The sequence below is a fragment of the Heptranchias perlo genome, chromosome 9 (genome assembly GCF_035084215.1).
Source record: "Heptranchias perlo isolate sHepPer1 chromosome 9, sHepPer1.hap1, whole genome shotgun sequence".
NCBI lineage: Eukaryota > Metazoa > Chordata > Chondrichthyes > Hexanchiformes > Hexanchidae > Heptranchias > Heptranchias perlo.
The window spans coordinates 51,550,493-51,574,398 of record NC_090333.1 but is presented as its reverse complement, the minus strand read 5'-3'; the positions used below and the strand labels follow the sequence as shown (position 1 = coordinate 51,574,398).

The window sequence follows — 23,906 nt, the reverse complement described above, 5'->3', positions numbered from 1 at the left end:
GTGGATAACTTCACATTTATCCACATTATATTGCATCTGCCATGTATTTGCCCACTCACTCAACTTGTCTAAATCGCCTTGAAGCCTCTTCACAACTTACGATCCCACCTAGTTTTGTGTCGTCAGCAAACTTGGAAATATCACGTTTGGTTCCCTCATCCAAATCATTGATATATATTGTGAATAGCTGGGGCCCAAGCACTGATCCCTGCGGTACCCCACTAGTCACTGCCTGCCACCCCGAAAAAGACCCATTTATTCCTACTCTCTGTTTCCTGTCTGTTAACCAATTTTCAATCCATGCCAGTATATTACCCCCAATCCCATGTGCTTTAATTTTGCACACTAACCTCTTATGCGGGACTTTATCAAAGGCCTTCTGAAAATCCAAATGAACCACATCCACTGGTTCTCCCTTATCTATTCTACCAGTTACATCCTCACAAAACTCCAGTAGGTTTGTCAAACATGATTTCCCTTTCATAAATCCATGCTGATTTTGTCTAATCCTGTTGATATTTTCTAAGTGTCCTGTTATCACATCCTTTATAATAGACTGTAGCATTTTCCCTACTACTGATGTTAGGCTAACCGGTCTGTTGTTCCCTGTTTTCTCTCTCCCTCCTTTTTTAAATAGTGGGGTTACATTTGCCACCCTCCAATCTGCAGGAACTGTTCCCTAATCTATAGAATTTTGGAAGATGACAACTAATGCATCCACTATTTCCATGGCTACCTCTTTTAGTACTCTGGGATATAGATTATCAGGCCCTGGGGATTTATCGGCTTTCAGTCCCATTAATTTCTCCAGCACTTTTTTTATTAATACTAATTTCCTTTAATTCCTCCTTCTCTAGTCCCTTGGTTCCCTAGCATTTCTGGGAAGTTATTTGTGTCCTCTTCCATGAAGACAGAACCAAAGTATTTGTTTAATTGCTCAGCCATTTCCCTGTTCCCCATTATAAATTCTCCCGTTTCTGACTGTAAGGGACCTACATTTGTCTTCACTATTCTTTTTCTTTTTACATATTTGTAGAAGCTTTTACAATTCAATTTATGTTCCTTGCAAGTTTACTCTCATTCTATTTATCCCCTCTTAATCAATCTCTTGGTCCTTTTTTGCTGAATTCTAAACTGCTCCCAATCCTCAGGCTTGCTACTTTTTCTGGCAACTTTATACAACTCCTCTTTGGATCTAATACTATCCTTCATTTCTTTTGTTAGCCATGGTTGGGCCGCTTTTCATTTTGTGTTTTTGCGCCAGAAAGGAATGTTTAATTGTTGCAATTCATGCATTCGTTCCTTAAATGTTAGCCATTGCCTATCCACCATCATGCCTTTTAATGAAGCTTCCCAATCTATCATAGCCAATTCACTCCTCATACCTTCGTAGTTTCCTTTGTTTAGATTTAGAACCCTAGTTTCGGATTGGACTACTTCACTTTCCACCTTAATGAAGAATTCTATCATGTTATGGTCACTCTTCCCTAAAGGACCCCGCACAACAAGATTATTAATTAACCCCTTCTCATTTCACAATACCCAATCTAGGATAGCCTGTTCCCTGGTTGGCTCCCCAATGTACTGGTCTAAAAAACCATCTTGTACACACTCCAGGAATTCATCCTCCACAGTATTATTGCTAGTTTGGTTTGGCCAGTCTATATGCAGATTAAAGTCACCCATGATTGCTGTAGTACCCTTGTTACATGCATCTCTAATTTCCTGTTTGATGCCGTCCCCTACATTACCACTACTGATTGGAGGCCTATGGACAACTCCCACCAGTGTTTTCTGCCTCTTGGTGCTTCTTAACTCCACCCAGACTGATTCTACATCTTGATTTTCTGAGCCAATATCCTTTCTCACTATTGCTCTGATTTCATCCTTTACTAACAATGCCACCTCACTTCCTTTTCCTTTTTGCTTGTCCTTCCTAAATATCAAATACCCTTGGATATTCAGCTCCCAACCTTGGTCACCCTGCTGCCAAGTCTCTGTAATTGCTATTATATCATATCCGTTTAGATCTATTTGTGCTGTTAATTCGTCTACCTTATTACGAATGCTTCGTGCATTCAGATACAGTGCCTTTAGATTTGTCTTTTTAACATTTTTAGACACCTTAACATTTTTTTGTACTATGGCCCTATTTGTCTAATTACCATTTTTTCTTACCTGGACCCTATTTGTTGTCTTTTGTTTGTACGCTCTGTCCCTTCCTGACACAATCTGGTTATCCTTCCCTCAATCACTTCCTGCACTGCTTCTTTGTCTTTTCTCTTTAGCATCCTAGATTTCTCTCCACCGGGACCCTCCCCCTCCCCACCTTATTTAGTTTAAAGCCCTATCTACCTCCCTAGTTATTCAATTCGCTAGAACTCTAGTCCCAGCATGGTTCAGGTGTAATCCGTCCCAACGGAACAGCTCTCTCTTTCCCCAGTACTGATAGCAGTGCCCCACGAATCAAAACCCACTTCTCCCACACCAATCTATGAGCCATGCATTCATCTCCCTGATCCTATTGACCCTATTCCAATTTGCTCGTGGCTCAGGTAATAATCCAGAGATTTGTGGTTCTGCTTTTTAATTTAGTCCCTAGCTGCTCAAACTCTCTCAGCAGAACCTTCTCCTTAGTGCTACCTATGTCGTTGGTACCTACATGGACCACGACAACTGGATCATCCCCCTCCCACTCCAAGTTCTTCTCCAGCTCGGAGGAGATGTCCTTAACCCTGGCACCGGGTAGGCAACCTAGCCTTCGGGACTCATGCTCCTGGCTGCAGAGAACAGTGTCAATCCCCCATCTATACTGTCGTCTACTACAACCACCTTCATTTTTACTCCCCCTACTTGAACAGCTTCCTGTACCACGGTGCCGTGGTCAGTTTGCTCGTCCTCCTCGCAGTCCCCGCACTTGTCCACAAGGCTTGCAAGAACCTCTAATCTATTGGACAAGCACAGGGACTGAGGCTTCTGCAATAATACCTCCTGGATCCCCGTACCTGCCTCACTCACAGTCACACCGTCCTGTCCCTGACCACGTGTCAATTCTAAAGTATTTAATCTAATAGCCAAGAAAATTGGAAGGATTCACAGTGGGATCATTAGGAACAGTGGAAGTTCAGTCTTGGCACTATTTTAGTGCTAAACCCAATGAAGAGGAAAATTTTGGCCAAAGAGTTTAACTGCCAGCTGTAGCCAGAATCTTGTACCAAGCTTAACTTGATACTAATGTTGCAAGTCTTGTTCAGTTGTGCAAGCCTTGCATTGCCACACCCAAGTGACCATTCTTCATGAATGAGCCTAGAAAATTAGTCTTGATGGGCTATTTGATACTGGAGAGCATCACATGTAAATCAAATCCATTCACTTTCATTGGGATTAGTGGTAGCAAATAGAAGTGGGATGCTTCTTAGCCTAGAGACACTGAGGCCAGTAATAACACACTGTTGCTCCTGTTGAAATTGGTTCACTGTATAGACCCGGGATGGAACCTGGGATCTTCTTGCATAGCTTACAGGGACTAGAGAGGAGAAAGAACTCCCCAGAAAGCTACATGAGTGAATACACTAAGCTATATAGACTAGGAAAGTGCCAAATTCAATCTTTGACCTGCATTGGGTTAACTGATCTCAGCCAATATTGTGGTAGGGAAAATACAATTTGTCTCAGCGGAGATTTGTCTGGGAAAAGACAGAACAACCAGAGTTTCTGCTCCTTAATCCCATCCAGAGACCCCTACTGGGAAATGTCATTGTGTGAAGAAAGGATCAAACTCAGCTGTGGTTCCCTCCGTGATCTTACAACTTGCCAACATTCACTTTCTAGGTTCAGCCATGTCGAAGGGTCACTTGGCCAAGTACCAATCATCAGCCAGTGCCCATGGAACAATGCTTCAGTAAGAGTTAGCACCTTCAGTAGAGGGAGGGAGAAAAGTGGGGAAAAGCAAGAAAGAAACGAAGCGAAGTAGAGGATAAAACTCTCAGAAAATGTAGAATTATTGAACTTTTCTGAATTCATATTTGTGTTGGAATAATCTTTTTGAGGGAAAAATAGTTGTCCTTTTGGTGTAGCAATGTTTACATCTCGACAAGTAAATGGATTTCAAAAACTTGATTTTGTATGTTCACATTACAGCTCTTCTGAAATTATAAAACACTGAACAAACACGACTATTATTTCTGCCAAGATATGTTCTTGTGATTCAACCACATAATCTCTTCACTGTGCAAACAAGCTAATCACTGAATGAGAAAAATGATTCAAGTATTGTGTTTCATTTTCCCAGCTTTTCAGATATGGTCATCCTTTTAAATATCAGTGGTATTGGTTGATGGGAATGGAACTATGACTGGTTTGTGCTGCCTTGCAGATGAGGAGTCACATTGTCATCACAAGGTTCTTGTTGAAATGCATGTACTTTAGAAAAATAACCTTTACTTAAATAGCTGCATATCCAGCATCCCTCAGTCAATGGGCTGTATTATTCCAGCATCAGTATATCGTTCCTTCTCGTTATATGGGGTGAAAAATAAGACCATTGTCCATTACAGACTAACAAAATGTTAGCACAAACAAAAATGTTTATTGACGGTATCTAATTGTACAAAGGAGCATTTTCACAAAATACTGAGAACTTTGGTGTTACCCAGAATTCACCTCAGCTAAATCTTGCCCTGTAGTTTGGAAAATGTTTATTCAAAATTATATATGATGAAGACTTTTATCTCAATGGATCAGGCATTGCTGTGGCAGGTATGAACTTTTAGTGGGCACAGCACTGATTTCCCCTGATTTTTCTCCCCTCTCCTGAAAGCACTGACTTCTGCTGGGGTATTTTACAGGTTGCAGATGGTAATTCATCAAAATGACCATTTCTCATGTCTGAATATTGGCAAACTTTTCAAGTGTGAGAGGAACCACAACAGTGCCAAATGCTGTCTTCATCTGACCTCCACATGTGTACTTTCCAGCAGAGTTCGCTGGATGGCAATCAGGAGTGGAAATATTGATTATTTTTTTTTCCTTTCCATGACCTGAGGGTACTGAGGCAACTCTAATCCCTGTACTGCTCTGCTGACTGAGATCAATTAACTCAGCATAGACTAGGGATAGTACCTAGGACCAATGGCTCTACAAGACACATCGCTATTGCTGATGTTTGCTGAGTGCAGCCAGTAGCTCTGTAGTGCCAGATACTGTTAGCAGGTACCTGTTGCCTCTTCAAACTTGGCCTTTGTTCATCTTTGTCTCCTGCACTGGCCATAGCACTGTCCTCCATGTTCAGTTTCAGTGATAGCTACAAAGAAAGATAAACTGCACAATCCACACAAATAGGATTTAAGGCACAGAAGACCCCCTTATGTGCAATTCCTGATGTTAGTTCATTTTTACTATAACATCTGCACTAAAATGAACAAAAGTTATAAGGGTAGTTATAACCTGATACTCTGGAATACAATTGTGTCGTACTGCTAAAACAGTGGAATGCAACTGGGCAGAAGTTTGTAATCTTGGATTAATAGGCTGACATCTTGCTTGATTACCCCATGAGTTGTGGAGAAATTTCCCAAAGCATTACTTTCTTGGGGGGGATTACCAATGCTGGATGCCTCCCTCCTAAGATCAAGTGAGTGAGCTGGGTAAGGTACAAGTTAGGGTAAATTGTACACAGAACTAACATTAAGGAACGCATATAAGGGGGTCTCCCGTGCATTACATTCAATTTGTGTGGATTGTGCAGTTCATCTTTCTTAGTAGCTATCACTGAAACTGAACTATGGTCAGTACAAGGAGACAATGGCAATATCTGGGCCACATTTGAAGAGGCAACAGGAAAGGAATGGGGCAAACTTGATGGGCCAAATGCCCGTTTCTCATTTTGTGATATTTTTTCTTTGGTGGAGTAAAGCCAGCATTAATAACATAACGAGCACCAATAGCCCTCTGGTACATCATCCAAATGGCTATATTTCATATGTGAGCCTGGACATTGAATAGACTGTGAACGGCATCATAGCTGAGCTCAATCCTGACCTTACCTGACATCTACACACATACACTCTCTAGCAGATGTCACTGAAAAGTAGGAAATCATAGGTTTCTATGGCAGGATAAGCTAGATCAGGGTTGCCCAAGTTTTTTGCATTTATGGGCTACATCGGTGCACATCATGGAGCTGCACAGGCCACATATAAAGTTTAAATCCATGTGCGCACTGATTTTCATACATCTCAAGTTATTGATAGAACAGATCTTGGTGTTCTCATTTAGGATTTATCCACCGACAAGGTAACTGTACTAAGAACAGGCTTTTTCAAATCTCTAGGCCCACAAAAATCAAAACAGGGAAAACCAGCAAATAAAAGATATGTGAAATTAAACTGATTTTCCTATGCTTCCAAGGTCAGATTGCTAGGGCTGAAGAGCCACGAGTGGCCCACAGGCCGCAGTTTGAATACTCCTGAGCTAGATGGGCCAAATGGCCTCCTTTGTACGTACTGATGTTTGTGGTAATGATCAGGCCGAGGGTTAACCTGGCTGATTTTTTCCATTCCTAGCCCAAGACCAATTGGAGCCCCAACCTGGCTGAGATTGGCTAACTCAGCATTGAACAATAGTTTGACTTCCTGATCCTTATAACTGTTACACACACCTGGTGCATTTACCCACTGCCCCTTTGGCATCTTTGAGTGAACCCTTAGAAGAATACTGGGTTGCCCAGTGTCATGAACCCCAATAAACTAACAAAGCGCCCACCATAAAAAATCTGCCCCTTTGGTGACTGATTACATTTCTTACTTTAGATTTTTAAATTTACAATGACGAGTTTTTATTTCCAAGTTTTTCTCCAACCTATTTACTAATTTGTTACCTTGACTATCAGAAACATTCATACATTTGGGATCATGTTTGGACTTCTTGAAGCCTATCATAACCCTCGGCCTGATCATTGACCAATTATCTGCACAATCATCCAGTAAAAAATGTAATCAGTCACCAAAGGGGCAGTCGTACATTGGACTCCATTAGGCAACTAATGCGGCCAACAGTTCAGTCCTGATTTGAAAAGGGTACATAGAGCTACATTTGACTTTCTTTCCTGTACGCAAGGAGTGTTTAAAGTATGTCATCTTAGTTAAAACAATAGCAAAGTGTCTCACTATTACCTTAAATGATTAATACTCTCTTCCATTAATCCCACACACACACTTTATGCCCATGTAAACGTTTTAGAAATTGAATTGATTAAAATGTTTATGATGGAAAGGGAATTAAGGTTAGTTTATAGATGCGGAATCCAAAAAGATGCATTCAGTACTGCAAAAATAAAACAAAAAATCCATATTTGACAAAATGAGCTACATGAAATATTGCATCAAATTCAATGCTGATACTTTGTCCATACAGACAAAGCATTACATCCTGATGTGTTTATCACAGGCAATATAACCAGGGTTAATTAATACACCTGATACTTAGAGTAATCTGCTCAATGTGAAACTTAATTACACCTTAGCAATTAACTCATTCAAAAGGGAAGTAGATGAATAGCCATGAGACAAACAAACATTGTACAAAGACTGAAAATTTGAAATATATTTAAAATAAAGATAGAAAAAGCTGAAAATGCACAAGCTAGCATCTGAGAAAGTAAGATAAGTGAATGATTTAGGATAATTCTCTCATCAATCTGCTAAAGGGTTTTTATTTTGGATAAATATCTGGTTGGGAACAGAATTGGTTTTAGTGTAGACTGAGATAATCAAATATCGGACATAATGGTTCCAATGCTAAGGGGGCTGGGAGGACAGCATGCCAAGGTTGAATAGTGATTTGAGGTTGGAATATTTTGGAGTTTCGCTTGATTATCCTTGGGGATATTTACACAGAACCCTTAGGGCCTTAAATGGGTTGGGTTGTCTTTACATGATCTGTGGAAGGAATGGGTTTGATGATTTGAACAGAATTTATCATTTCACGTTTTCTGGGCTAAGTGTTGTACTGTCATAGATGCCATTCTTCAGATTTTTTTTATTCATTCATGGGATGTGGGTGTCGCTGGCGAGGCCGGCATTTATTGCCCATCCCTAATTGCCCTTGAGAAGGTGGTGGTGAGCCGCCTTCTTGAACCGCTGCCGTCCGTGTGGTGAAGGTTCTCCCACAGTGCTGTTAGGGAGTTCCAGGATTTTGACCCAGCGATGATGAAGGAATGGCAATATATTTCCAAGTCGGGATGGTGTGTGATTTGGAGGGGAACGTGCAGGTGGTGTTGTTCCCATGTACCTGCTGCTCTTGTACTTCCTAGGTGGTAGAGGTCGCGGGTTTGGGAGGTGCTGTCGAAGAAGCCTTGGCGAGTTGCTGCAGTGATCCTGTGGATGGTACACAGTGCGCCGGTGGTGAAGGGAGTGAATGTTTAGGGTGGTGGATGGGGTGCCAATCAAGCGGGCTGCTTTGTCCTGGATGGTGTCGAGCTTCGAGTGTTGTTGGAGCTGTACTCATCCAGGCAAGTGGATAATATTCCATCACACTCCTGACTTGTGCCTTGTCGATGGTGGAAAGGCTTTGGGGAGTCAGGAGGTGAGTCACTCGCCACAGAATACCCAGCCTCTGACCTGCTCTTGTAGCCACAGTATTTATATGGCTGGTCCAGTTAAATTTCTGGTCAATGGTGACCCCCAGGATGTTGATGGTGGGGGATTCGGCGATGGTAATGCCGTTGAATGTCAAGGGGAGGTGGTTAGACTCTCTCTTGTTGGAGATGGTCACTGCCCGGCACTTGTCTGGCACGAATGTTACTTGCCACTTATGAGCCCAAGCCTGGATGTTGTCCAGGTCTTGCTGCATGCGGGCTTGGACTGCTTCATTATTTGAGGGGTGATTGGGATTTGAGATGTGACATTAAATTGAGCCCCAGTGTCCCTGTTCTAGTGATTCAAGTGGATGTTAGATACTCTATAGCACTATTAAAAGATAAGTGACTATATAAATGCAAGTTCATTATTGATAAGGCACTATATAAATGCAAGTCCTTTATTGATAAGGCACTACATAAATATAGGTCCTTTATTAATAATCTCTATATAAATGCAAGTTCTTTTTTATTGGCCCGGAAATTGCTCATGAAATAATGGCGAGGCTAACAGGTCTCACCGTTATTTCAGGGCAAATGGAAGAGCAAGTTCTGGCAAGCATGTATGCACAGTCAACCGTGGAAATCCAGAACTTGCTCTTCCTGATTCCCTGCTGACAGCTTTGCGTTGAAGAGATATTGCAGGCTGGAATCAATGGACCAGCATGAGCTTGCTCTCCTGCCCAGCTGGAAACTAACTAATCTCACCAGAAAAAAGGTACACTGAGTTATATCAGGTCTAAACTAATTTTTAATGGGCGTGGTAAGTATTAATGACCACCAAACAACATCTTTGGCACTGAAAATTAACTTTTAAAAACGTGGAGTATCATTACTCCTGATTTTAATGGTTTTTGGACATTTACATTTTTAAAAAAAATTTAAAAATGTGTTTTTTCTGTCTCTTTGATCTCAGTCTTTTAAACTTGCCCTCTCTTTATTTCACTTTCTCTATCTGATTTTATAGTACATTTACTAATCTTATCTGACACTTCCTGTTCTCACAAAGTAGCTTGCTTCAAGCTGATTGGTGGAGGGGACAGAGAGATTCTTTCCTCCTCTCACAGCTCAGAGAACCCCAGGATAGGACGCTGCACTTTTTGCAGGTCTCAATTAAAGCAAGTTGGCGCCCAGAAGCCAGTGAAAAGTTTCTGGATGAGTTAGTTACTTACGAGCTGCGGGCGATGTCCGTTTGCTGCTCACAGCAATTTCAGGCCCAGTGCGTTTTTAAACCAAAATGTACTCATTTTGGGCATGCATAAAGTTTAGACTTGTCACGCCCAGCTGAAATAAACATTTTCCAAGCAAAACCTCTTGCCCATAGATCAGTGCAGATGTAGTGCAGACAGTAGGAAAAGTTGTCTCATTAGTGCCAGAATGGTAACAGATGGAAATAAAACTCGAGAACAGATGATTAATGGTAGGATTGGACTATGCTAACTCGGAATTCAGTTTATAGGCTTATGAAAACTGTCGCCATCTGTTGCACACAAGAAAAAGGTGTTGGGTGTTGGTGGTGGGGTTTGTATCTAAAACTTTTTACAGGTGCCCCACCACCAACACCCAGCAGGTTTCTCTTGTTTACAACAGCTTGACGACAGTTTTCGTAAGCTTACATCTGAAATCTGAGTTAGCATAGTCCAATTCTAACATTAATCATGGTAAATTGCTTTCTGGAGAATACAGAACATGCCCACTATGTCTCCTGTCAATTCAGATAACAGAAAACAGCAGACTGATGTACCTCTTTGTACAGGCTACATTACAGTACAGATTAATTTGCAATTTAAAATAATTCAGAGAAGCAAAAACTTAGGCAAGTCACCATTGTTTAAAAAAGATCTATATTTTTTCAATTGCTCTAGGCAAATTTTTGAAAAGACCACAGTCCCTGATGGTATGTAAGTAAGGGCTGCTTATGGAGTGCTATATATCGTCTATGGTATAATGGTAAAGATAAACAGAAAACTGAAAACTAGAAGGTTCCTGAATTGAGAGATTTTTTTCCCTTTGAAGTTCTAGCAAGTTCTTTGAAGCTGTCAGGCAACCAAAATATTAACAGTGTTAACACCTTAGTAAGCAATGGAAATAATGACTTCTAACTGCCAGTTTCTCAGTCATAACAGCCAGCCTATTTTAAGAACTGACAATACCTGAAATTACATTTTTATCTGACAAATGCTGCATCTATTAAGATTTTAATCATGCTGCCCCTGCCAATCAAAAGAAACTCATTACCAACAAATTGAAATCAGTCCTCCATTTTACACCCTAGCTATTTGAACTATGCAAAATCAAAAACAGAAATTCCTATTTTTGGCATTGTCCTCCAAATAAAAATTATTCTTAATTTAAAAGATTTTAGCAGAAGATATAAATAAATACATTGTCTCAATTGATCATAGTCAGGGTAGCAATGGAACACTACGCTACAATTGGCTCACCACACTTGAGTTTGTGAAGGGAGAATACGATAATGAAATCCCATTCCTGATCACTATCCAATGACTCCTGCTGGAAAGTGCACACATGCATTAGCAAGGACAGGAATGATCTTGGTTGTGATGCCCCCCCGCCACAGTAAAACAGCCTCTTGTAGAAGCTATTAATGAGCCTTAGCTAAACTATCAGAGGGTTCCCAGTGTCCATGGAACTGTAACCAGTATCTTTAGGAAACGAAAAATAAGGTTCACTCCAATCTGAATGATAAGTGCTCCAGATGTAGTAAGTGCAGTCTCGCAGCTGCCAAAACAGGTTTATTTTGCAAATATCAAGTTAATATTTAATCAATAGTTTGATATTAAGTATACATTTTTGCTATTAAACAAAATTTAAAAAATGAAAGATTTTCTTTTGGGAATAACTCATTACAGATAGTACAATTGAAATTTATATTATTACATTTTAACAAATTACAATTTTAAGAAAAAGCAAACAATCAGAACAGCGTCACAAAGGGCAGCTGTGCAGCCTTGAATGGCACAATGAAAAACCAAGAGTATTAAACGAGTTACATTTTCATTTCTCCTGAACCTTAGCAGTCTGGTTTCTTCTTCTTTCAGCTTGTGCCACTGCAACAAAAACAGTGGTATACAATTATAATTTGCACTGGAAAAAAATAACATTATTTTCTCCTCAAATATATATTCCACAGGCACCAGCTACATCATCCAAGTGGCCAATATGTCTCCAGGTAATACAACCATGGGGGGAAGTGGATGGATCCACCCATGGGTGCCCATCATTACTGACCCCAATCTCATCCTTACCCAACATATACGGGCACACTCCTTCTAGAAGAATACACCAAATAAAGAGCAGAAGTGGGAACTCTGGCTGATTTTTTCCCCCTAACCCAGAAGGTCTGAAACCGATTGTATCATCATTGTCACCATTCCTCACTACCAAAATCAACTCATTCAGTGCAGACTTTCTGGTCTATAGGGCTCAGTAACATACTGGGCAGTGAGCCATTTGGGAAAACCTTGTTTCTTGCACTGACTGTATCTCTACCAACACTTTCCCTCTAATTTATGAACCATGTTAGTATCATGTTCCCAGGCCTGGTGAACGCTCCTCAACCAGTTGATAGGACATTTTATGAGAGTGACATGAGGCTCACACTCCCTCCCCTACTCCCACTTTAAGACCCCTCCACTCTGCTCAGCAGTCTTTCCACTAATGTTGCTGAAATCAAAAACAGAACAAAGTGAGGTGCAGGAGGGGTCAAACCTGTGTCCCACCACCCTAAGATGAAGTGCATTTGTGCTCAAATCCATTCGTATCACAATACCATGAGACATGCATAATTAATAATTGTAATTTTAGAAAACAATTGAAAAAAACAAGTATTATTGAGATCCTAAAAATGTTTGTATGTGTCACAGTATGAAGATATGCTAATGGCAATGGGCTGCACTTAAAGATTAATCAATGATTTTTTTTTTGTCTGTTCCCAGTTCAGTCACAACATAAAACAGTCCCACTCTCTGGAATTATGTGCTTTGTCAATAGATTCAGAAGGATGTGTAGTTCTCCCTACAGTAAGCATAGGATTGTGAATGTTGGAAAATTTGCAAAATGAAACTCTGGTACTTACTGAGTTCTCTGTTTCTTCGGAGCTCAGCAGTCAGATCCCCTGACTTGTCCCAGGCACCAATGAAATACTCAAACTCTTTACTGCCATCCAAAGCCTGAAATAATTGCAAGTGATAAGCTTGTTGCATGACCAACAGAACCTATAAATAACTCTGGGACTATTTTTTACCATCTCTATAACTTTGGATCAACAAACTGTTTTAACAATGTCTATTATTGTTCTTGCTTGGTTTATAAATCCACACCTGTTGACATAAAGAGATTTGTCACTTTATCTCCAGAAGACTGGACACAGTTTACATATGTACCGACCTCAATAATCAGGCCACAAAAAATGCAATGGTCAGAATTTATTCAGATGACTCATGTCAGTCTTGATGTAGACATGCATTGTGAAAGAGGGACAGGATCAGGCATGGCCTTGATGTCAACAATGACAGTTCAGTCTTGCGCTCAAAAAAATGGCCAATTCCGCGAATAGCTGGAGGGTGCCTGCCACCTTTGATGCCATATCACAGCATGAGTCAGAAATTTCAAGTGAGTAAGGGAAAATAAATAATAATATTGCCAGCCAGAAAGGTGGTTTCCTCCTAAAACCATCAATGATCAGCTACCAAGAGGCACATTCAGACACGGACTAGAGCAGCAGATTTATAGCAGCAAAGGGCTGTGCTACTGTGCTATAGACAGCAAAGGACACAGTTCAGTAACCCCACACTTACTCTTAATTTCAGCTGTGCGGCTAAATGACCCCACAGGAGATATGGGAATGTGGGTCAAAACTGAATGGAGAGTCGTCCTCTAGCCATTGTCACACACCTAGTGGGTGGGTCAAAAGCGGTTCTGGCAGAATCTTAATCTTCTAGTTGGAAATTGGGGCTCATCTACAGGGCTTCCCTTACCTACTAAGTTGAATTTTACATAGTTCTGACACTGGATAGGAGATATGTAAATTAAAATCAGTGACAGATGGACAGGGCACTCTACAAGTGAGTGTTTTACCAAAAATACTGGCAGTCAAGTTGGGTCTTGCAGGAGTCACTGGTTAACAGCTGCAGTGTAGTGAACAAATAAATTACATCTTTTATATTATCTTTTTAAAGAAAAAGCATGAATTGTTTAGAAAATGGGAAGCACACTGGAAGCATCTTAGTATAGAGAGCTGTGTTTGGTGCAAAATGAAATTTGATTGTCAACGAATGGTTTAGAAGCATAGCTGGATTTTTAAGGTGTGGGTGTTGGATTGCAGGGATGGGATGGTTGGTGGCACTGAGAGGAGGGGATAAAATTAAAGGGGGAAAAATAGCCCACCAATTTACAGTGCAGAATTTTCACTAGATCCTTTCAACTATTAGGCCCATTGTGAGCAGACCAAAGAAGCAAAACAAAAAATCAACCAGGATTCCCACTCATAATTCAGCATCTCCTGTTGGAAAGCGCATGTGTGAAGTGCATCATGTGGAAACTGTATTGGACTCAGCAGCAATGGTCCCCACAGTGGAATAGCTTGCCACGACTCGCTGAGTAAATTCAGAAATGAAGAATGGCCACCTGGGTTTGGTACTAGACGGCTGCCACTGCCACTCTAAGATCAGCAGAGAAGAAAAGTGGAGTGAGAAAAAGCACTCATGCTACCTATTCCGCAATACCATAACCTCTAGCAGCTCATCCACACTGACCTGCAGAGCTCTCAGCTTTTCTCTGGTTGCTTTGATAACCAAGACGGACTTTTCCACTTTTGACCTTAGCATATTTAATCTGTATCAAAGCAAAGGACTCCAGTTAGATCACGTGTAAAACTTCACCACTTTGCAATGTAAATATATATATATTTAGAATTTTACATAATTTAAAAGGGAATCGGATCAGTATTTGAAAAGGAAGAAAAAAAAAGATACAGGGGAAGGATAGGGAAGTGGGACTAGAGTAGACAGCTCTAGTCGGAGCCGGACATGCCAAGTGGTCTCCTTATATGCTGTAGTATCTAGGATTTTATATATATATTAAAAGTCTTGCATATAGTGTAAATTTCCTGTAAGCGTCACATTTGCTTTCTGTCACACTTCAGCTGTCACATTCAGTGTATTCTCTGACTCACTGCGAACACAGGGGATGTACTAACACATAATAAATATATAATTTTTAAACTATATTTATATAGTTAAGTGGCACATCAGTTTTCTTCAAAATACTGGACTGCTCAGGGTAGCCCCTCTTCCACATAGTGCAAGACTTCCTGGTGATTCAGTGACTCACTCTTTCTGGTCTGAATGCAGCTGCCCTCTTGTGGACACTTTAGTCCCCTCTACGTTTAATTCAGCAACATCTGCATGACAACAGAAAAGTGTTATATTTTAATTTAATATTATAAAGTATTGGAGGGAATGCATGATATATTACTTTTAACTTCCCAAATGTTCTTGCTGCCTGATTGACACACCTCCTGCTGATGAGAGAGGGTGGGAGGATCTGATCCCAGGTCTTGGCTAATGCTGCTCTGAAACAGCCTTTAGTAAACACACAAGGCTGGCCTAGTCCCCAGTTTTCTCTCCACCCACACGAGGAAGCACCTGATCTCAACTCAGTCAGTCTCCACAGTGGAAGCAGCTGAGATCAGGAACTCAAATGAAATGTGTGTATCTATAGGTGTTGGGGGAGGGAAGTAAAATTAAAATTAAACTAACCTGTATTCTCTTCACCACCATCACCTTTAGTCAGTTCTTTAAATTTACTATATATGAAGAAAGAATTTGCATTTATATGTTTAATAAATTGCACTCTCTCTCTTACAAGCTTTCTTGTTTCTTTTTTATTGATACTACTAAGGTTATAGTAGAACTTTCCTCTTATCCGCTCATTGAATATTTCTGAAATTATTATGGACAAAGTGTTTTGCAGATATTTTTATAAGAAATTCGAATGGTCATCTTGGTCTGTGGAGCAATGACTATGCAAAATTTGAAGACCGGATGCACCCATTAGCTAGTTAAAGACAAAAGTCATAGAGTCATAGAGTTATACAGCACGGATAGAGGCCCTTCGGCCCATCGTGTCCGCGCCGGCCATCAGCCCTGTCTACTCTAATCCCATATTCCAGCATTTGGTCCGTAGCCTTGTATGCTATGGCATTTCAAGTGCTCATCCAAATGCTTCTTGAATGTTGTGAGGGTTCCTGCCTCCACAACCCTTTCAGACAGTGAGTTCCAGACTCCAACCACCCTCTGGGTGAAAAAGTTCTTTCTCAAATCCATTGTGAATAAATTGAAAACACACCACTCAATTGGCCACAGTCATTGGATAACACTCTGAACAAAATTAATTAATTTTTAGAGACATTGTTACTACTATACCAGATTTCACCCTATATTGGGAGTCTTTAGGAGTAAAAGGGCTAAGACACTGCGTTCCAGTGACTGGGGAAAATCTATCAACGGAAACCCTGCGATCCTTCTTGCGAGGTGTTGCTTCACCTTCCTGCAGTAATAAAAGAAAATGTTCTTAAGTCACAATTTTTATTTTAATAATGAAAACATCTTCAAAGCTTCATATCTGTAACACTTACCCTTTTTTCTAATTGAAGGGACCGTTTAACTCTGAAACATTAGAAGAAATAGGATTTTTTTTTAGGAAAACACTAGAACATACAACTTCTAAGCAGCAGATACTATTGAGGAGAGGATAATGTGAATTTCACTCCCCGCCCCATATTCCCTCTGGTGTATGCTTCCACAGTGGCCGGCTGTTGGTTACAAATTCGGGTCTGCCGTACGTATTTTTTCAGGTTGTGGTATCGGTTGCTCCCTTAAGAGGATTCCACACTTCACACTTGCTGAAGTGGACTCACACTGCCCAATATCTACCTATACAATAGCATAACTCACGAGTGTCTAAAGGGGGTGCAGGAACATAGAGACCTGGGGGTTTAAGTGCACAAATCTTTGATGGTGGCAGGGCACGTTGAGAAAGCATATGGGATCCTGGGCTTTATAAATAGAGGCATTGAGTAAAGCTAGGGTTGTTCTCCTTAGAGCAGAGAAGGTTAAGAGGGATCCTGGGCTTTATAAACAGATGCATAGAGTAAAGCTAGGGTTGTTCTCCTTAGAGCAGAGAAGGTTAAGAGGAGATTTGATCGGTGTTCAAAATCATAAGTAAATAAAGAGAAACTGTTCCCATTGGCAGAAGGGTCGAGAACCAGAGGACACAGATTTAAGGTGATTGGCAAAAGAACCAAAGGTGACATAAGGAAAAACTTTATTACGCAGCGAGTAGTTGTGATCTGGAATGCATTGCCTGAAAGGGAGGTGGAAGCAGATTGAATTGTGGATTTCAAAAAGGAATTTGATAAATGCTTGAAGGAAAAAAATTTGCAGGGTTACGGGGAAAGAGCAAGGGAATGGGACTAACTGGATTGCTCTTACAAACAGCTGGCATGGGCTCGATGGGTTGAACGGCATCTTTCTGAGCTGTAACCGTTCTATTTACATTTGCCCATGTACCTCTCCAATCTTTTTGAAGACAGAAAACGCAAGATAGATCATTAAGCTACTTTATTTTTCACAGCAAGAAAACATACAAATCAACAGTTACGATCAGGCTCAATTCACTTAGTGCAAATTACCTTCATGTAATAATACAAAATAAAGGCTACACTGCACTTCCTCACATCAGTGGGTGGTCGTTCTTGACTCAAATAAAATAGCTCCTGACTACCCTCCTGCATTTTCCTTTTGAACCTGGCCAAAGCTTGCTTTTGGAGATTTTTGTTTCAGAACCTGACTGACTTTGCAGCCTTTGTTGGACCTTTATCACCCTATGTTCACATCCAGAAGGGAAGGCCTGCTAGACTGTCCAGGACAAGAGAGTTCCCAATACAATTACTGTGAGATCTTATTGATTGGCAAAATAGGTTAACAATTTTAGTTCGATGCCATTTTAGTCACCTTTCATCTTGGTTTCTTTTTTAAAAAGCTTGTGTGAATACACTTTGCTTTAAAACACATGTAACTTTCTCCCCAAATCCACTATGAAAAAATGGTGAAAAAAATCCTGATGTGTGACACTGCCTTTAGGTACTTTATTCAAATAACCATTGTTCATGTGTGAACCCAAGCAATGAGTATCAGTAGGCAATTGGTTGCAGGAGGTGTTATAGATGAACGAGTCTGATCATGTTCTCATCTGATGTCCACAAATGCACACTTTCTTACAATGAATAATGATACTGAAGTAAGTGCCCATCACCTCTCAAGCCCCACCCCCCCACCCCCATCTGCACCCAACCCAATCAACCCAACACCACCCCCACCTGTGCTCCTCGACTAGTTAGTGATTAGTGCTGCTTTAAACTGTACTGTAGGGATACTTCATTTTCATGTGGAAAAGGATGAGGTTAGTTTGACACATGAATAATTGAGTTAAATTATTGGTTAGGTGACCTAATAGGGCTCTGCTGAGCAATCAATTATAATTGATTAGTTGAGAGACTTTTATTATATTTAAAATCAATTAATTGACCTCTCATCGATCCACTGGCATGTAATCTGGCCTTGTCATTTAATGATCCTGTTTCACTCCACATTAGCAACATTGTTGCAATAACAAAACAAACTGAAATTTATTTCTGGCCTTCAGTTTATTGGCTAGGGGATTGAACGGCACAAAATGAGCCTGAAGAACTCTGGTGCATTCACAACACTGGACAAAGTTAGGCTGTCTTTTTAAATATGGTGAGATTCTTGTGTTGATCAAGGTGAAGGCTGTTTGTGCCTGAAATGGGAAAGTGTTCTACTTCCCAACACGAAGTATCAGCATCAAACATTGGTAAGTCAGATGGTTGGACAGCATGATTAATTGCAGGCAGAGCTCACACAATACTGACTAAACAATGTGCCTCCGCCCAACCTCAAAATATCTCTACTGCATCAGCGTGATAGTTTCAATTCCCATTCCAGCCACCTTTGTGGCTTCTCGTGACTATGTGCACTAATTCGGTGACAATTAGACACTAGGAGAAGGGTCAGGTTTGTCTTTGGCTCAGGAACAACAAATTGCATTTATATAGCACCTTTAACATAGAAAAACATCCCTAGGCAGTTCACACAGGCGTAAGGAAAAAAAAACTGGACACTGAGTCAAAGGAGATATTGGAGGATGGGTGGAGGGGAAAGAGGAGCGACCAAAAGAACATAAGAAATAGGAGCCAGAGTAGACCATGCAGCTCCTTGAGCTTGCTCCACCATTCAATAAAATCATGGCTGATCTTCAACCTCAACTCCACTTTCCCACATCCCTTAATTCAAAGAGGTGGGTTTTAAGGAGGATGTTAAAGGAAGACAGGGAGGTGGAGAGGCAGAGACGTTTAGGAAGGGAATTCCAGATTATGGGGCCTAGGCGGCTGAAACTACAGCTAATGGGGGGGGGGATGGAAAAGAGGCTGGAGTGGGAAACAGAGGAATGCAGTTTGGGGAAGGTTACAGTGTTAGAGAAGGTCGAGGCTGTGGAGGAATTTAAACATACGATTGAGAATTTCAAATTTGAGGTGTTGAGGGACTAGGAACCAATGTAGGTCAGTGATGACAGGGGTGCTGGGGCTTTGCAGGCACAGAGTTTGAGATGAGCTGATGTTTACAGAGAGTGGAGGATAGGAATTGTCAAATCTGGAAGTGAGAGAGGCATCGATAAGGGCTTCAGTGGCAGATGGGCTGAGATAGAGAAGGGTAACGGTACAGCTCCTTGAAACCTACCTCTTTGACCAAGCTTTTGGTCACCTGTCCGAATATCTCCTTCTTTGGCTCGGTGTCAATTTTTGTCTGATTACACTCCTGTGAAGCATTTTGAGACATTTTACTATGTTTAAAGGTGCTATATAAATGCAAGTTGTTTGACAGCATAGAGGCAGCGGAAGGGTCAAGAGAGGTAAAGAGGTACACCTTGGAATCATCAGCATACATATGTAGATGATGTCGCCAAGCCGCAGCAAGTAGATGAGGAAGAGGAGTGGCCCAAAGGAAGGTTCTCCAGGGGCGGGGGGCAGATGATGTCCATCACCAAGAGTGGCTCGGTAGCACCACTACTGACCGAGCTGGTCAAGTCCTGAAGGACATAGCTGCCAGACTGGGGTTGCGGCAGGTAGTGAGCGAACCAACATGAGGGAAAAACTTACTTGACCTCGTCCTCACCAATCTACCTGTCGCAAATGCATCTGCCCATGACAGTATTGGTAGGAGTGACCACCGCACAGTCCTTGTGGAGACGAAGTCCCGTCTTCGCACTGAGGACACTATCCAATGTGCTGTGTGGCACTACCACCGTGCAAAATGGGATAGATTCAGAACAGATCTAGCAGCTCAAAATTGGGCATCCATGAGGCGCTGTGGGCCATCAGCAGCAGCAGAATTGTATTCCAGCACAATCTGTAACCTCATGGCCCGGCATATTCCTCACTCTACCACTATCAACAAGCCAGGGGATCAACCCTGGTTCAATGAGGAGAGCAGAAGAGCAGCACCAGGCGTACCTAAAAATGAGGTGCCAACCTGGTGAAGCTACAACTCAGGACTATATGCATGCTAAACAGCGGAAGCAACTTGCTATAGACAGAGCTAAGCGATTCCACAACCAACGGATCAGATCAAAGCTCTGCAGTCCTGCCACATCCAATCGTGAATGGTGGTGGGCAATTAAACAACTAACGGGAGGAGGTGGTTCTGCAAACATCCCCATCCTCAATGATGGCGGAGTCCAGCACGTGAGTGCAAATGACAAGGTTGAAGCGTTTGCAACCATCTTCAGCCAGAAGTGTCGAGTGGATGATCCATCTCGGCCTCCTCCCGATACCCCCACCATCACAGAAGCCAGTTTTCAGCCAATTCGATTCACTCCACGTGATATCAAGAAATGGCTGAGTGCACTGGATACAGGAAAAGCCATGGGCCCCGACAACATCCCGGCTGTAGTGCTGAAGACTTGTGCTCCAGAACTAGCTGCGCCTCTAGCCAAGCTGTTCCAGTACAGCTACAACACTGGCATCTATCCAACAATGTGGAAAATTGCCCAGGTATGTCCTGTCCACAAAAAGCAGGACAAATACAATCCGACCAATTACCGTCCCATCAGTCTACTCTCAATCATCAAAGTGATGGAAGGTGTCGTCGACAGTGCTATCAAGGGGCACTTACTCACCAATAACTTGCTCACCGATGCTCGGTTTGGGTTCTGCCAGGACCACTCGGCTCCAGACCTCATTACAGCCTTGGTCCAAACATGGACAAAAGAGCTGAATTCCAGAGGTGAGGTGAGAGTGACTGCCCTTGACATCAAGGCAGTATTTGACCGAGGAGCCCTAGTAAAATTGAAGTCAATGGGAATCAGGGGAAAACTCTCCTGTGGCTGGAGTCATACCTAACACAAAGGAAGATGGTAGTGGTTGTTGGAAGCCAATCATCTCAGCCCCAGGGCATTGCTGCAGGAGTTCCTCAGGGCTGTGTCCTAGGCACAACCATCTTCAGCTGCTTCATCAATGACCTTCCCTCCATCATAAGGTCAGAAATGGGGATGTTCGCTGATGATTGCACAGCGTTCAGTTCCATTCGCAACCCCTCAAATAATGAAGCAGTGCGAGCCCGCATGCAGCAAGACCTGGATAACATCCAGGCTTGGGCTGATAAGTGGCAAGTAACATTCGCGCCAGACAAGTGCCAGGCAATGACCATCTCCAACAAGAGAGTCTAACCACCTCCCCATGACATTCAACGGCATTACCATCGCTGAATCCTCACCATCAACATCCTGGGGGTCACCATTGACCAGAAACTTAACTGGACCAGCCATGTAAATACTGTGGCTACAAGAGCAGGTCAGAGGCTGGGTATTCTGCGGCGAGCGACTCACCTCCTGACTCCCCAAAGCCTTTCCTCCATCTACAAGGCACAAGTCAGATACTCTCCACTTGCCTGGATAAGTGCAGCTCCAACAACACTCAAGAAGCTCGACACCATCCAGGACAAAGCAGCCCACTTGATTGGCACCCCATCCACCACCCAAAACATTCACTTCCTTCACCACCGGCGCACAGTGGCTGCAGTGTGTACCATCCACAGGATGCACTGCAGCAACTCGCCAAGGCTTCTTCAACAGCCCTCCCAAACCCGCGACCTCTACCATTTAGAAGGACAAGAGCAGCAGGCACATGGGAACAACACCACCTGCACGTTCCCCTCCAAATCACACACCATCCCGACTTGTTCCTTCATCGTCGCTGGGTCAAAATCCTGGAATTCCCTACCTAACAGCACTATGGGAGAACCTTCACCACACGGACTGCAGTGGTTCAAGAAGGTGGCTCACCACCACCTTCTCAAGGGCAACTCAGGATGGTCAATAAATGCCGGCCTCGCCAGCGACGCCCACATCTCATGAACGAATAAAAAAAAAGCGGTCGGAAGAGACGCCTTTGCCAATGATAGGATAGGTGAAAATGGAACCAACAAGAGTAGTCCCATTCAACTGGATAAGGGGAATGGTGAGAGGAGGGTAGGATGAAGATGGGATGGTGGTGAGGAGGGTGATGGAAGGTGGGATGGGGTGGGGTGGGGAGGGGATGGAATAGAGGGCGGGATGCTGCTGAGGAGGGCGGGATGAGGACAGGATGGTGTTGAGAAGGGCGTAGAGGGCGGGATGCTGCTGAGGAGGGCGGGATGAGGACAGGATGGTGTTGAGGAGGGCGGAATGAGGACAGGATGGTGTTGAGGAGGGCGGAATGAGGACAGGATGGTGTTGAGGAGGGCGGAATGAGGATGGGAGGGTGTTGAGGAGGGCGGGATGAGGATGGGAGGGTGTTGAGGAGGGCATGGTGTTGAGGAGGGTGGGATGAGGATGGGAGGGTGTTGAGGAGGGCATGGTGTTGAGGAGGGTGGGATGAGGATGGGAGGGTGTTGAGGAGGGCATGGTGTTGAGGAGGGTGGGATGAGGATGGGAGGGTGTTGAGGAGGGTGGGATGAGGATGGGAGGGTGTTGAGGAGGGCATGGTGTTGAGGAGGGTGGGATGAGGATGGGAGGGTGTTGAGGAGGGCATGGTGTTGAGGAGGGCACGGTGTTGAGGAGGGTGGGATGAGGATGGGAGGGTGTTGAGGAGGGCATGGTGTTGAGGAGGGTGGGATGAGGATGGGAGGGTGTTGAGGAGGGCATGGTGTTGAGGAGGGTGGGATGAGGATGGGAGGGTGTTGAGGAGTGCATGGTGTTGAGGAGGGTGGGATGAGGATGGGAGGGTGTTGAGGAGGGCATGGTGTTGAGGATGGGAGGGTGTTGAGGAGGGCATGGTGTTGAGGAGGGTGGGATGAGGACAGGATGGTGCTGAGGAGGAGGGGAGGGTGGGATGGTGATAGTGGTGGGATGGGATGTTGTTATCCACCGTGTCAAAGAGAACGAAGGGGATAGAGACGCGGCGTTTACACTTGTCGGCGTGTTTGAATGGACGGGCCGCCGAGTGCGGGTTCCGTCACTCACTCACGGGAGTCTGGGGTCCCGCGGGCCCGGTTCCATCCTCGGTCTCTCGGAATTTGCCGCCCTCGTGTTACACCTTTCTGGGGCCGGGTGGAAAGCGCCGCCGATCGGTGCGCGTGAAACTGGCAGCGAACTGATTGGAGTCTGGGTGGGGGCGATGATTCGGGTGATGAGGTCTCAGTCTCCATTCACATTATCTTTATTGATTTCACATTTTATCAGGTTTATTTTCATTAAAATGTTATCCTGTTTTTCCAGTGTTAATTGTTGTATGTGGGCCAGGCCCGGAATCTCTCGGCTCGTTCATTAAACCGGGACTCGCTGTCATTGCGACAGAATCAGCGTTAGCCGTTTGTATCTGTGTTTATCATTGGAGATAACGCTGATATAAAATTGCATTCAAAGTTCAAATTTATAAAAAACTTGAATGAAACAATATATTTATATTCGAGACAGAGAAAACATGACATTATTACAGAGAGAAAACTGTAGATGCTGGAAATCTGAACTAAACATTCCTGGCAGTCAATACACTTTATCAGAGTGGCAGATAAACCAACTAAAGTAACACAAGTTTGTCCACCAATAAAGTACACCATTCAGTATCGATCACTTTTGTGCTATGTTATGTTTTGAAATAAATTCCAAAGATGCATTAAAAATACATTTAAAA

The 23,906-nt window shown here is 42.8% G+C and overlaps 1 protein-coding gene across 1 annotated transcript; it reads right to left on the bottom strand.

Moving 5' to 3' along the window:
- Positions 1–10,462: 10,462 nt before the first annotated feature.
- On the bottom strand, positions 10,463–23,320 carry itgb3bp (integrin subunit beta 3 binding protein). The gene is made up of 7 exons (XM_067990403.1): positions 23,241–23,320; positions 16,296–16,326; positions 16,084–16,207; positions 14,990–15,059; positions 14,413–14,491; positions 12,735–12,828; positions 10,463–11,706 (listed from the first exon to the last, which is right to left on the bottom strand). Exons 1-7 carry the CDS (start codon positions 23,270–23,272, stop codon positions 11,654–11,656), a joined length of 483 nt encoding a protein of 160 aa, XP_067846504.1. The 5' UTR covers positions 23,273–23,320; the 3' UTR covers positions 10,463–11,653.
- Between the last annotated feature and the right edge of the window lie 586 nt (positions 23,321–23,906).